Here is a 13,072-nt window from a genome sequence, read left to right as displayed (position 1 = left end):
AAATTAATCTCTGTAGTCAATTCTCCATATGCCATTGATTCATGCAGGATTGATTCCTGCTGTGCATGCTCAAGTGATTCTTCCAGCGCAGTTTTTAGAAGGCTCAAGACAGTGAGCTCACTTCCTCTGAGAGACAATAATTATACAGTTGCATAGACTGTGTTGTTTGGAGATTGTCCTGCTGTTAGCTAAGTACATCAATATGCAATGTAAAATCTGCAGCTATAGATAATACCCTGTCTTTTCCAAGGCAAAGCCCTGATCCTAGGCTGAGATCATAGGTGTATGTATTAAGCTGGGTTTGATAGATGTGCATATCTTGTCCTTTTCACTTGAGGGGAGAATTCTGTGGCCATGATGCACAAACTTCAGTGCAAAGACTCATCTTCCCCACCATATGCAATTACATTCAACAGTACAGTAGAGAGTTTTCTACTGTCTAAATCCTCTTTTGAAGCCTTGGGTACTACAAAAGGTTCACTATCATAAAAAGCTGCCCTGAATTGCAAGCCTAAGAGAATTGCTGGCATTAGACATGGTCAGAAAGAGACCCAGCTCAAACAAACTACAGTAGGGTTTTTACACTCATTAATCAGATTGATTGAATTTGCTTGACCACAAATAAAAGTTACAACCTATTTTTTATGATAGCTTTTCAGATTTCAAAACAAACAGAAGCACAGGATATGTACTTAGTGCTACAAATCTGGACATGAGCAAATGTGTCTTATGAAGACATGGATTCACCTACCCTAGCTTGACTCTACATAAAATGTGAATAAGCCTTTCCAAGGTGTTTTGTTTTATTTTTTACCTCTGTACTGCTTATAAAGAAAGCCTACAGATACTAGGTTCCTAACATGGATGTCTCAGTGATAAGCCAAAAGCACAATGGATTAATCTGATCCTAAATATCTGCAAATCTCTGTGACAGAAAAAGTCTGTTAAATGAAATTACCTGGAGTAGTAACAGTATCAGATACCATCTAGAAAAATTGAATTACCTTTGCTAAAAGGCTTTTTCTTAGAATTTATTTAATATCTTATCTTTTCTATGCACTTAGGCCATCTGATATCAGATGATTCTCATCTACAGATTGTTCACAACACAAATACAAGATCAGTAACAGCCTTCATTAGGGATTTATGCAGTTTACAGTAGTTATAGGCTCACTTCAGTAAAAATGTGTTTTTTCAAATGAATGCAACTCTTGTATAGAGTTTTGTGAGAGTTGAAATCTCATATACAATTAAGGAGATAAATACCATTTACTCTCTTTCTAGTACACTGATATGAAAGTGCAGGGAAGACCAAGAACAAGTTTCAGAGTTCTTGGATCTTTTATCCTTGACATACCTCCAATGTGTCTCCATCTATTTCTCCTTCTAGTTCCAAAGTACTGCCAACTGCATCAGACAAGATTTCTTTCACCAACCCACAGAATCTAAAAAAGCAATAAATAGCACAGGATCAAAGAATAATATCCTTTTAGAAGGAGATTAAACAGATTCTTCACAAAGTGGGCTTTGCTTTCAAGGCAACAAAGTGACTATCATGTTCATAGGCTTCTTTTGTTACTTGCTTTCTCCATATTAATCCTATTTTAAATGAGGAAGAACATCAAACATACAGTGAAAAGCCTATTTATTTATAAAATATTTTATTTGCTATAGCAGAACCCAATACTTGCTTCTCATTGTAAATGCATAGTTAAATCTTGGTAGATCAAACTCAAATATTTTTGCTGTATACTTTGATCGAAAGTGCTTACATGGCCTTGACTTTACAAATAAAATTAGAGAAAGAAGTTGAGATATTAAAAAGTTAAGTATTGGATATCAGTGGTTCAATTCAGTAGTGCTAAATTTGAGACATGATACTGGGTGTACTGGGTGGTTCTCCTTTTGTGTAGTGATGAGAATTTTATTACATTCAGTTCAATTCAGATATTGCTATGGACTTCGGTTGCAAGTGTGATTACTCAGTATTTCTGAAAAGCAGATTTTGTGGTTTCTAGTCAGGCATCCAGAAAGCCAAGAATATAAAAGTAGTAACATGTTTTGAAGAACAGAGTTTTGGCTAATTTCATTGAGAGGATGAGATGGAGATCCTTAAGTACAAGACCATCTTTTTCTGTAGTTCCCTGCCTGAGCCACTCACCTTTTTCCAAATTCCGTAACAAATGGTTAACAATTATTAAAAATTAGTATAAAATATTCACATCTCTTTCACTGACTAATAGAGACACATGTCTAGAACAGACTCCTGTTGTCCACTGAATAAGCATAAAAAATGTGACCATGCTTCATAACACAAATTACGATGTTTAGTTAAGGCTGAGCAGGTAGCATTAATTTTGGTGTTTCCTATCTTTTACCCATTGCACTCTGCAAAGCTATTAACCTGAGCTTATTCCATGTAATACATAAATAATAATTATTGCAAGAAAAGTAAATATACCATCCAACCCCAGATATTAAGTGCATTAACAAGTCATTCCTCCTTCATTCAGAAGGTTTATATGCCAAATATCTGTCCCAGGAAGAATTTGGTCTGTAAAGATTTAGGCCTGAAATTCAGTTAGTATGCTTACTGTTTAGAGACAGCATCAGGAAGTATTTGAATACAGGCACAGACAGTAAAATACCTGTGACACAATATAAGCTAGAAATTTCTATTACATTTAGTTGTTCTTATATCTAACTGAACAAGTACATAAGGGAATCTAAACCAATATAGTACCTTACATGGCACAGTCAAGACACAGAAAAAGAAGATAGCAATTATAAATTAGAATGTCACTTAAGCCTCTTCTCAGACCTAATGACTTGTAGGTAAACTGATCAGAACCAGCCAACAGGTGTAATGGGACACTGCTCTCATCACCTTAAATATCACTGAGTTTAGCTCATTGCTTCTTCAACAAGAAAAAATAAGTAAAGAAATAAATCATTGTTTCCTCAAACAAAAATGTCATTTTTCAGTCTTGACTAAATCAATTCTATTTGGGACACAGATCCCACATGCAATACCCACACAAACTGAACTCACCTACTGCACTGGTTTTCTGTAGAAAAGTAGATTTGAAAGTCATCCGAGTTGTCATGGACATAAAGAAAACAACATCGTTCATCAAACTTGGAAATACTGTAAAATTCACATTAAGAAAATATTATTTTGGATGTAACTGTTAGAAGAAATAGAGTGAGAAGAAGTTATTTTTTTAAAAAATTACAAACACTTAGCAAACATCTCTTTCACAGCTAATTACCTCAGAGGTGTAGTATGCGATTATATTTCTTTTCCTTATGACTGGAAGCTTTATTTATATATTCTATAATCCAGTTTGAAAAATAATTATGCTACTGCTTACTTTTGTAAAATACTCATTTGTTTGAAGTCTTTTGAGGTTTGATTGTTGTTGACATCCCCTTCCATTTTTACACAGTTCCATCAGATTTCTTGATATTTGATGACACCTCAATGGAAAGTGAATTTCTTTGACACTAACTATCAGGAAAGCCTTCCTTTTAAGCTTGACAAGGATTTCTGGTTTTTATAATTCCATTACTCTTACAGTAAAACTGAACTAGGAAATACCTACAATGTAGCAGATCCTTCACAGTATATAATTTTGTGGCCTTAATACTGATAAACAAGTTTTGGGATGACCAATACTTACTCCAAACTGCAGCAATAATTTTTACAAAGTGATTATTTATTGCATATTCTCTCTTGCCAGTATCACACATATCCCATCTAAATGCACTGAAGCAAAAAGTGAAGAGGCCATAAAACATAATATCAATACAAAAATAAATCTAGGAATTCATCTCATATCATTCCGAACACTTGAACTTCAGTATTATTCTACATAAATGCCAAGTTGTAATGCTTGTTAGGGTATTGTCATTATTTTTGTGCATTAAATTAATAAAATTGATTAGATTCTTGCCTGATTTGTTTAGTCATACTCTAAGATTTTGATTAGCCTCTGTTGAGCCAGTTAGTTAAAACACATTACAGCAGACTATAGTAAAGTCGCAGAATGTTGTAAATTCAACTTGCTGTAACATCTCATTTTTTGACAAATGTTCCAAAAAATTAGAATTTTGCCAGAATATTTTTTTAGAAATATGTGGCAATACACTATGCCAATCTGTAGCTTGGTTCAGGTATAGCAATTTCTAGTGTATCAAGGTGGATTAACCTGACACAAGAACAAAGAGACAAAGCAAGATGATTCTTCCAAGGGCAAATATAGGATAGAGAAGACAGTATCTAAATAACAATACTGTATTATAAACAGTGTAACACATGTGGTATGTAAGATGAACTGGTTAGTGTAAGTACAGTTTAAGGGGTTTGACAGAGTATAAGTTAACTGAGACCGCTACATTTTTTTACTAAAACTCATGCAGTTTCAAAAGTATAGCAATTGTGAGTTGTCACAAACAAAGCAAACATCTAATTCCACTAAGTTTAAAAAGATTGCCTCTTTGAGCTTTGTAATCCCCGGGAGTGATTAAGAATCGAAGCAAATTAATTGTTTGCTTCTATTTAATTAAAAGTTATCTTTCTCAAAGATTAATTTCTGTGCAATGTGTTGACTGAAGGTAATTAATATGTTTCAGAAACGTTATGCTAAGTTATGCTCAATCAGCTCCACAGACTTCAGTAACGACAACTTCACATCCACTCACATTGCACCGGAGTGGTAAAACAAAGTATCACATTGAATTAATTTAAATCAAAACCTGCTGCTTGTAGAAGGAAATACTGAAGTTATGGTACAATCTATGTTCAAATCCACAACTGTAGGCTTTCATCACTTACTTTATTCAGAGAAATATTTTTCACTGAGCTTATTTGGTTAAGCAAATTATACACATTCAGAGAAGACAGATCTTGGGACCTAAAACTTAGTGCTTATGGTCAAAATCGTGGCCCAGAAACTCTGCGTTGAGAATTACAGAACTCATTAGGTATCTAAATTTATGCTTGTACTTGAATCAGAAAGTTTGTCAAGCACTTAAATTTATGCACCCACACAAGTGGCCCTAGACAACAGCCATTTTCATCCCTAGAAAGTCCTGATCCACCAACTCAGAGAGGGCAAAAGCCCACCTCATGTTCCCTGTACTTAGGGCTCTTCTGGTTCTTAGCTACAGCCTGCATAATGCAGAGAGCAAGAGTGCCACTGACTCACTGCCAGGCTGTACAGACAGGTTTCATTTTGTTTCCTCTCCTCTTGTTCTGCCTCTCACCTTTCCAGCAGGAAAGTAGCCCACTTTAAGATATATAAACTACCTTCTCAATATAGTAATGTGTTTTCCAGTTGTTAATATCAAACGTGATTCTTTTCTAGCTGTTCAGTTCTCAGAACGATCCTATTCTTTCTATATAATATTCTGATCTTCTTTTCTACTAATATGTAGAGCCATTTACTTGTGACTAATGTTTTCATTAATCTAGGCATCACAAAATGGAACTACCTTATCTGTTTAAAGGCTTGTCCTTGAGAAACTCCACTAGCAGTCTCCTCCAGCTCCAGAATTCTTTCCTTAGCACAAACTATGTCCATACCTCATTTAACATTTCTCTAATAATCCAAGTTTTAGCTAGTAGGTTTTTAGATAGAGCCATATCAGTAACATTTCTGAAATCCAGACAGGAAAGAGGTACCATGGTTTTCTTTTCTTAAAGGAAAACAGACAAATGTTCTTTCACTTATGGAAAGAATCAAGAAGAGCTCTAGGCTCTTCTTTCCTTCTGTCCTCCAGGTTTTAAAATGCAGAGATGGCAATAACTTCACTGAAATATTTAGAAAAAATACATAAAAAGCAGGTACAAAATTGAAAACAGGGAAGTCTACGAGAGAAAATACACACCCACACACCCAGCTCTGCCCATACATGGAGGGGCAAACTCTTTTGTGTTGACATTTCAAGGCAGGTTGGACAGAACAAGCTTTTATAATAAACAACGTAAAGCAGAGATTTAAGGCAGAATCTAGACTTCCCACTTCAGGGAAATATAAAACATAAACAAAATAACATTTAACTCTTTTCTGACATACAAACCTTATTCCCCTGATGGAAGAAGCTGTAAAATTCCATTCATGGATCTGTTTCTGTAAAGAACAAAGAGGTATAATCAACCAGAGTTTAACCTTGACTTACTATTGAAAACAAAGTCACAGCATGGTAAGCAAAACAACATGTCTCTTTTCCTTTCTTTAACGCATACCCCCCCCCCCCCCCCGCCCCCCCCCCCCCCCCCAATTTCAAATCAGATTAATGTATAGGTAAAGAAAGGCCATACATTACCGTTTTACTCACTTGAGGGAAAATGAATACAAGTGGCACGGAGTAGAAGTAAAGGCCACATTTACTCATGAAAAATTAAATTTGAAGAATAAATATTGAAGAAAAATTTACCAGACATTATGTTTTCACGCAATACATCAACATTTCATGTTAAACATGGAGCAGTCCATGCCTTACTAGGCTCGAAGGGAAAGGAAACATCATACATCCTCCTAAGAGGTATTGAGCCAACATCTCTGGCCCAGGGAGCACATGGCAAAGCAGAGGAAGGACAGCCTGTGACTAGGACTGTAGCCCTCCATAAATCTCTAGGTAATAGCTGGATCTTATTTAGGACTGCCAGATATGCACCAAGAATTTGTTCCATAAAGCAAAGTTGTGTCAGACACATTCACTCGAAGTAGTGAAGTAGAACAGTGTACTGGAAAAGAAGTTCACAGATCCAGGTAATTATGTGGTCTTCTCTTGCTCTTAGATCCTTCTTTTCCACACTTTGCCTCTCTACATTTTTAGACTATTCTCCACCTATGTTGTTCTGATATGAAGAGGTGGTGAAATACATTCCAGATTTCAAGTCTTTCAATGTAAAACTGAAATTATTTCTCATTTTTAAAAGATTACATTGTCTATAACTGTGTCTATACTCCATTCCTAATCTCCTGTGCCTTATCCAATAATCCATGACACCAAATATTTAATCTCTTGACACTTATCTGTCACAGGCTGCCATTTTTTCTAGTTTCTAATCTTATAATTTTAAAATTTTAAAAATTCTTAAAACATCAAACACAATACTGGGCTTTATCTTTACTTTTTATCTATCTTTGAGCTGCATCTTAATAAAAATCACACAATTATAATGAGAAATATTATGAGCAGACCAAATAACCCAAGTGTTTCTAAGAGACACGGCCAAGTGAAATCTGAACTAGAGGTCAAAACCACTTGAGTTCTAATCATGGTCCCTCCTTCTACTTTCTCTGTAAGAAGTTAACTTGCATATCTGCATAAAATAGATATTGAGGCTTGTGCATCACAGAAATGTAGCAAACTTCAGATGATTGTAAAGTGCTCCAAAATCTACATGTAAAAGAGTGACTTTAAGCACAATGAATCAGCATTCATGAAACACATCTGCTAGTAATTTTACCATTTCAGTGGGAGAGACATGCCACAGAGAGAGAGATCTCTCGTCAGCTTCACTGTTGATTGAAACATACGCAGGCTGGTATACTTTAGTTGGTTCTATCACCAAAACCTAAAGAGAGAGCACATTTTTCCTTAATAAAACAGCAGCTAATAAGCAACAGTATCTTCAGATGCTCTGATGTAGAAAATGGGTAATCTCAAAGTAAGGCCTAAAAAATTTCCAGGGGGAGAGAGAAGGACAAGACAGGGCAGGAAGAAGCTGTGTTCCTATGTACAACAAAACAGTATTATCACAAGAATTTCTTAGAATGCTTTTAGGCTGGTGGGTTAAATGGTTTTTTTATAAAGATTAGCAGAATATACGGGTTTGGTTCATGCAATGAAATAACAGGCAGATAAGTATGTAAATATTGTGTTTAGAGTCTTCCAATTCTTGTTATATCCTATCCAGAAACATAAGACATACAAAACTTGTTTGGACATAACATCTTACTGGAAATCTCAGTCCATTAGTTGTTTCTTTCGTTGCCTCAAAAATTATATCTAGCCAGAAAGTCAATCTTTCTTGTCTAGAAGAATGTTCTATCGTGAGTTTCTTGAAACGCTGAATTAACATCAGATTCTGAACTAATGATTTCAAGTACCTAGAATGTATTGAATTAGTGAGTTAACAGAGAGAAAACAAAATTTGACCAGATTCTAAAACCACTTAACTGATGTATACATCCAAAAAATTAACTGCAAAATTATTTTACTTTAAAAGCTACCGTAACAGAAATGATTGTGTTGTTTTTTACAGATTTCTGGAAAGAATAGCAAGTTTAGTCAAAATCTTAAGTCATAAGCTCACATGGATGTTCATGAACAAGATCTTTTTGCAAAAGGGTATAGTTATGTGAGTAGTTACATGGTGATTAGACAGGATATTATGAGCTAGAAGACGGTAGATGAGGGAAGCAGCAGATAGCTAAACTCTGAAAATAATGCGTCTTTTCACAATCATTTCACAAGGAATCATCAATAATTTCCAAATTCTTTCTTATAAAAAATGTGCTTCGATAGGATATAAACCCAAGTGATGGGTAACTTAATTTCTTACCATCCTTCCCAAAATAAAAGAACAGTATAAAGTCAAAGTTACAAGCAATCTAAGATGGAAAAATCTAGTTGTTATCCAAGTGACTACAAGATTTTTTTAAATTTGTGTATTCCCCATACTTGGGCACTTGAGGTACAGCCTTCTACCACATACCACATTGGAGGTTTCAGCTTAAAAAGTTTCTCTGCTGCTTGTACTGCTTTACCAACATCATTGGCCAGCATGCTCACACTGAAGAACTGTCCCACATCCCAGTAATTGTTCATTTTTTCTAGGCTTCCTTTTCTTCCCAATAAACTGTTTAATCGTACACCTGTAAAATTTCAATTAAAAAAACGTATTTTTCTATTAGCAAAACACTAATAAGTGTTTTTTTAATAAGTCTATTAGTAAAAAACAAATAAGACTTAATTAAGCATTAGCGATAAAAATAAAGGAAGCAAGTTTTCCCCAGAAAAAAACCACTGCCCAACACAAAGGCTGGGTGTGCAAATAACATCCCAAATACAGTTCAGACAGCCAGAAGTCCTACCACACACAGTGATGAAAAAACTCTTGTGCTATCTGTGTGGTCTATCTGCCTCCCGATTCTCAGTGTAATCTCTGTCCTCAAGATCTGCATCTACTGCACAAGATCAACAGCTAGAGGCTTATGCAAGTTCACCCAAGGGTAAGGCCAGGGGGATGATTTAAAGCCACCTTTGCATTCTTTCCCTTTAAGATTCAAGCATGTGTTTCAGAAAGGATTCAATTCCAAACATAATTTTCAACTGTTATCTTTCTAGGAAGAATTGTGTATCTGCTTCTATTATATGATTTCTTTACAGACGTATAGTGGTACGTTTCAGTTAGGATCTACATGGAAGATGTGAATCTAGGTAGACAACTAGTTACTGTCATGGTAGATCCTTCCAGGCAATACTTGCTGTGGATCTCTCAGTTCAGGGACAACAGAAGCCCTGTGCATCCTCCCCTGGCACCCCGAGGAGAGCTCGGCTACAGTCCACCCCTTCCTGTCTTTGTCCCCTGTTGGCTATGCAATGGATAATCTCTGTGGTGCAGTAAAGGCAGTTTACAGATGGTGCTGAAGTTGTCCTTCCTCGTTCCTCTCCCATCTCTGGGACCCTTTAAAATCGGACAAGTTACTGGAAAGCTGCTCCAAAGCAACAAGGAGAATAATGGTCCTCCATGATCGTTGTGTTTCAGAATGCCATCCAGGACCCGCCACAAAAAAGCCTGAACCACCTTTCTGTCTATGCAACTCGTCGCTATAAGCATTTTGTTTTCTTCATAGGGAGAGACTCAAAAAACTTGTCTGTGCCACTTTGTGTGACTATTTACCTATTTTTCTCAGTTCCATTGAGCTTTCAAACTGTTGTCCTGCAACAAGTAGCAATACTGCAAGGTTAATTCCAGAATACAGAGTTGACTGGAGTTCAAATCCTTTGCGATACCTGCAGAGAAGAGTCAAGTGTATAGAAGAATTGAAATACTGCAAAGTTTTGGTAGGTATTTTAAGTTATTAATTCACTGTAAGGACTGTACGGCTAGCTGGTACCAATGGCACTCTTTGCAAGGAGCGCTTGAAAGAAAGTAGCTTTTGGTGAGAAAGAAAAACTTCTGCTTAGTTTTATGTCCTTCCACCTTGTGTAGTTTTATGAAAATAAACCAAACTGGTTACTGCAACACTCTTAAATACGATAGAACCCAATTTTATTATATTATTCATATGAGAAAACCAATGGAAATATTAGTCTTCAGTGCAAGTTTTAAGAAAAAGCTCCAAGACCTTTGTTTTAAAGCTTCACAGTCATTAAAGGTAACTGAGACACAGCTAACAAAGGCTGAATGCCCACCACTAGCTGGTGCAGTATGAAGAGATCCATCTGATCTTCTAAGTTCACTACTACCCATCCATGTTGCACTAACCATGTTGAGATGATTTGGGGGGGAAAAAAAAGGGGGGGGGGGGAGTATTTAACAGTTACAGTACAAGCCTACATTGTTAACATTATTGTACTCAGCAGTAGTTTGTATGATTATACAAACACACCTATGTGAAGAGTAGGTCAGTGAGAGCCTGTGTGCACATACAAGCCTTACTGTCTTAAGAAAATCCATAATGCAGTTTATCAATATTTTTCCCTATACACAGTAGATCATTACATTTCCTGGGGATCCAGTGTGGAATCCATCCTTGCACACATGACCAACGCAAGTCCCATGGTCTCACTTGTACTTCATTTTGGCCTTGAAGCAGATTAATTGTATATTTTCTCTACAAAGACAGGGGTGAATCATCGGGGGGGGGGGGGGGGGGGGTGTCCCAATAAACTAAGTGTATCATTCTATATTCATGATTGTCTAAAGAGAGAAGCAAGGAAACACATAACTAAAGATCTGGTGCTCAGTACACCAATTACTCAGACTGTGAAAACAAGAGGTAAGCAGAATGATTATCTTCTAATTCTTACAGCTCTGCTTTTTGTAACCAGAAGTAAAAGTCTGAAAACTTTTATAAATAGCTATTTTGGTTTTTTTTCTATTACCATTCAATGGCATGATCACGGCTACTGGTATCTTTACAGTCAGAATCAAGAAACATATCCTTGTAGATCCTTCCACATAAGCAAAACATATCTGGAGCAGGGTGATCACAGGTCTGCAGGACTTGAAGCATAACTTGTAATGCCTTCTCTCTGTCACCTGCATTATTTCTTCTGAAAATAAACACAGAGAATAAAATAAATGAGTTCAGATCCGAAACAGTAGCTGCAAGATGGTGGAATAATATTCTCCCCCATCTGTCCCCCAAGCCATCCATCATTACAGATTTGACTTTATATAGACTATATACAGACTTGACTTTATTTAGATTGATGTATGATGGTTGGTTGACTGATAAAAAACAAATGTATTCTCCTATCGGGGGCTCTACTTCTAGCACACATAAGAACTGATTTAAGCCCAGAACTCCTCTATGAAATAAATGTGCCATCTAACTTGATTTCTCCCTGTATAAGCAGACAGACTCTGCATATCCTGCAATGATAAACAAGTTTAGTGTTCATTCCTGACAATACTTAGAAAAACTGGCCATTTTCAACATTCAAGCTGACAGCTCATTCACATATGACCAATACCAGGCAATACTAAGTACAGGAGAAGCCAGGTAAATCCTATGTTAGACAAAAGAATGGTGAAGCTCAACATGGGGCCTTTGAATTACAACAAGAATAAAAGGGCAAAACTGAACTGCATTTCTTTCTTAATTAAAATTCTTCAGATTAGAGAAAAATTTGGAAAACTAACAGCTATCATACAGCTTCTTTTGACAAATATTTAACAATCATATCAATAAGAAATCAGTGATTAAATAACATTTTCATTCCTTATTATTATTAAACACATCAGAATTTTTGCTTCCCTTTGCTGCTTTTGTAAGTTTAGAATTCAATATTAATTGCAAAAAGTCACTTAGAGCAAACAAACAAAAATGTCTATTTGCAAGAGTAATGCAAACACAGCTTAAGAGTTTAATAGCCTCTTCAAGACATTTTTTAATCACCAGACAAATTTAAAATATTTACCAACTCCTTTTCAAAACTGTTTACAATTTTCTGATCCCTACCCTAGGTCTCCAGGAATAGGCTTAAGCACTGTGATTACTTTGTCAGCAATATCAGTAGCAGGTAATAGTTTCCATCAAATGTATTATTTGCATGCCCTGAAAAGATTAATATTTACTGTAAAGTGGCTCAGTTCCTTAAGTCACCATCTGATGCAGTAAGACCAACAACACATCTGTAGCAAAACTTCTGTGCATGTTAGGTGATGGAGAACAACTAATGAGATTAAAGAGATTTGTAGCAAGTTGTGCAGGCTTTATCCTGCCTTTGATGTCACTAGCAGAGTGTAAACTTTCACAGCAAGTATCTGAACATTTTTTAAAGCATTTTTTCTTCAGATCGAGTGTTGTTCCAATATTAATACTGGTCTTCTCTAATGAGCACACAAGGCGAAAGTTAGTATCTTTTTTCAGTTTTACAAGACATAAACAGAAGTTTAGAAGTGCAGGGGTAAATCCACTGCACAGATCAGCACACTCTAACCAAACTTGTTCTGAACTAACCAGATTCTCTCAGTAATAGTACCCAAGTTTCACTGTTGTTAATATGAACACAGGGAAAGTTGAGTAAACAGACCTTAGAACAAAATTAGGCTCTAAAAGATAAGTCCAGCAGGTCCTAGGTCATGTATAATGTGTGACAGAAGTTGGCAGGTTCAAGCCTTTGCAGAAGATACAAGAAAGGCACAAGTAGTACCTAATTTACAGTACTTACACATGAAAAAAAAGAAAACTAAAAAATCACTGCTTCCCAGACAAGACAAATTTTGACTCAACACTGCCTCGTATGAAAACAGGTTAAATATTAATGATATTAAGAGGTGTTATCTACTGATTGAAAAAGCATAACTTTAAAGAAGAAATAC

General features: G+C 35.9%; 1 protein-coding gene across 2 annotated transcripts in view; it reads right to left on the bottom strand.

The window, feature by feature from the left end:
- MAP3K15 (mitogen-activated protein kinase kinase kinase 15) overlaps window positions 1–13,072 on the bottom strand; it is a 90,676-nt gene that overhangs the window by 22,922 nt on the left and 54,682 nt on the right. For both annotated transcript variants that reach the window (XM_074906406.1, XM_074906396.1), the window contains exons 7-14: window positions 11,128–11,298; window positions 9,920–10,032; window positions 8,732–8,891; window positions 7,973–8,123; window positions 7,481–7,588; window positions 6,085–6,134; window positions 3,053–3,148; window positions 1,358–1,445 (exon numbers count right to left, since the gene is read on the bottom strand). In XM_074906406.1, the coding sequence (XP_074762507.1) occupies window positions 1,358–1,445; window positions 3,053–3,148; window positions 6,085–6,134; window positions 7,481–7,588; window positions 7,973–8,123; window positions 8,732–8,891; window positions 9,920–10,032; window positions 11,128–11,298 (937 nt within the window). The remainder of the gene's footprint in view (window positions 1–1,357; window positions 1,446–3,052; window positions 3,149–6,084; window positions 6,135–7,480; window positions 7,589–7,972; window positions 8,124–8,731; window positions 8,892–9,919; window positions 10,033–11,127; window positions 11,299–13,072) is intronic.

The sequence above is a fragment of the Athene noctua genome, chromosome 1 (assembly GCF_965140245.1).
Source record: "Athene noctua chromosome 1, bAthNoc1.hap1.1, whole genome shotgun sequence".
NCBI lineage: Eukaryota > Metazoa > Chordata > Aves > Strigiformes > Strigidae > Athene > Athene noctua.
Note: the sequence above shows the minus strand (reverse complement) of the source record. Positions and strands in the feature narration are given on the sequence as shown.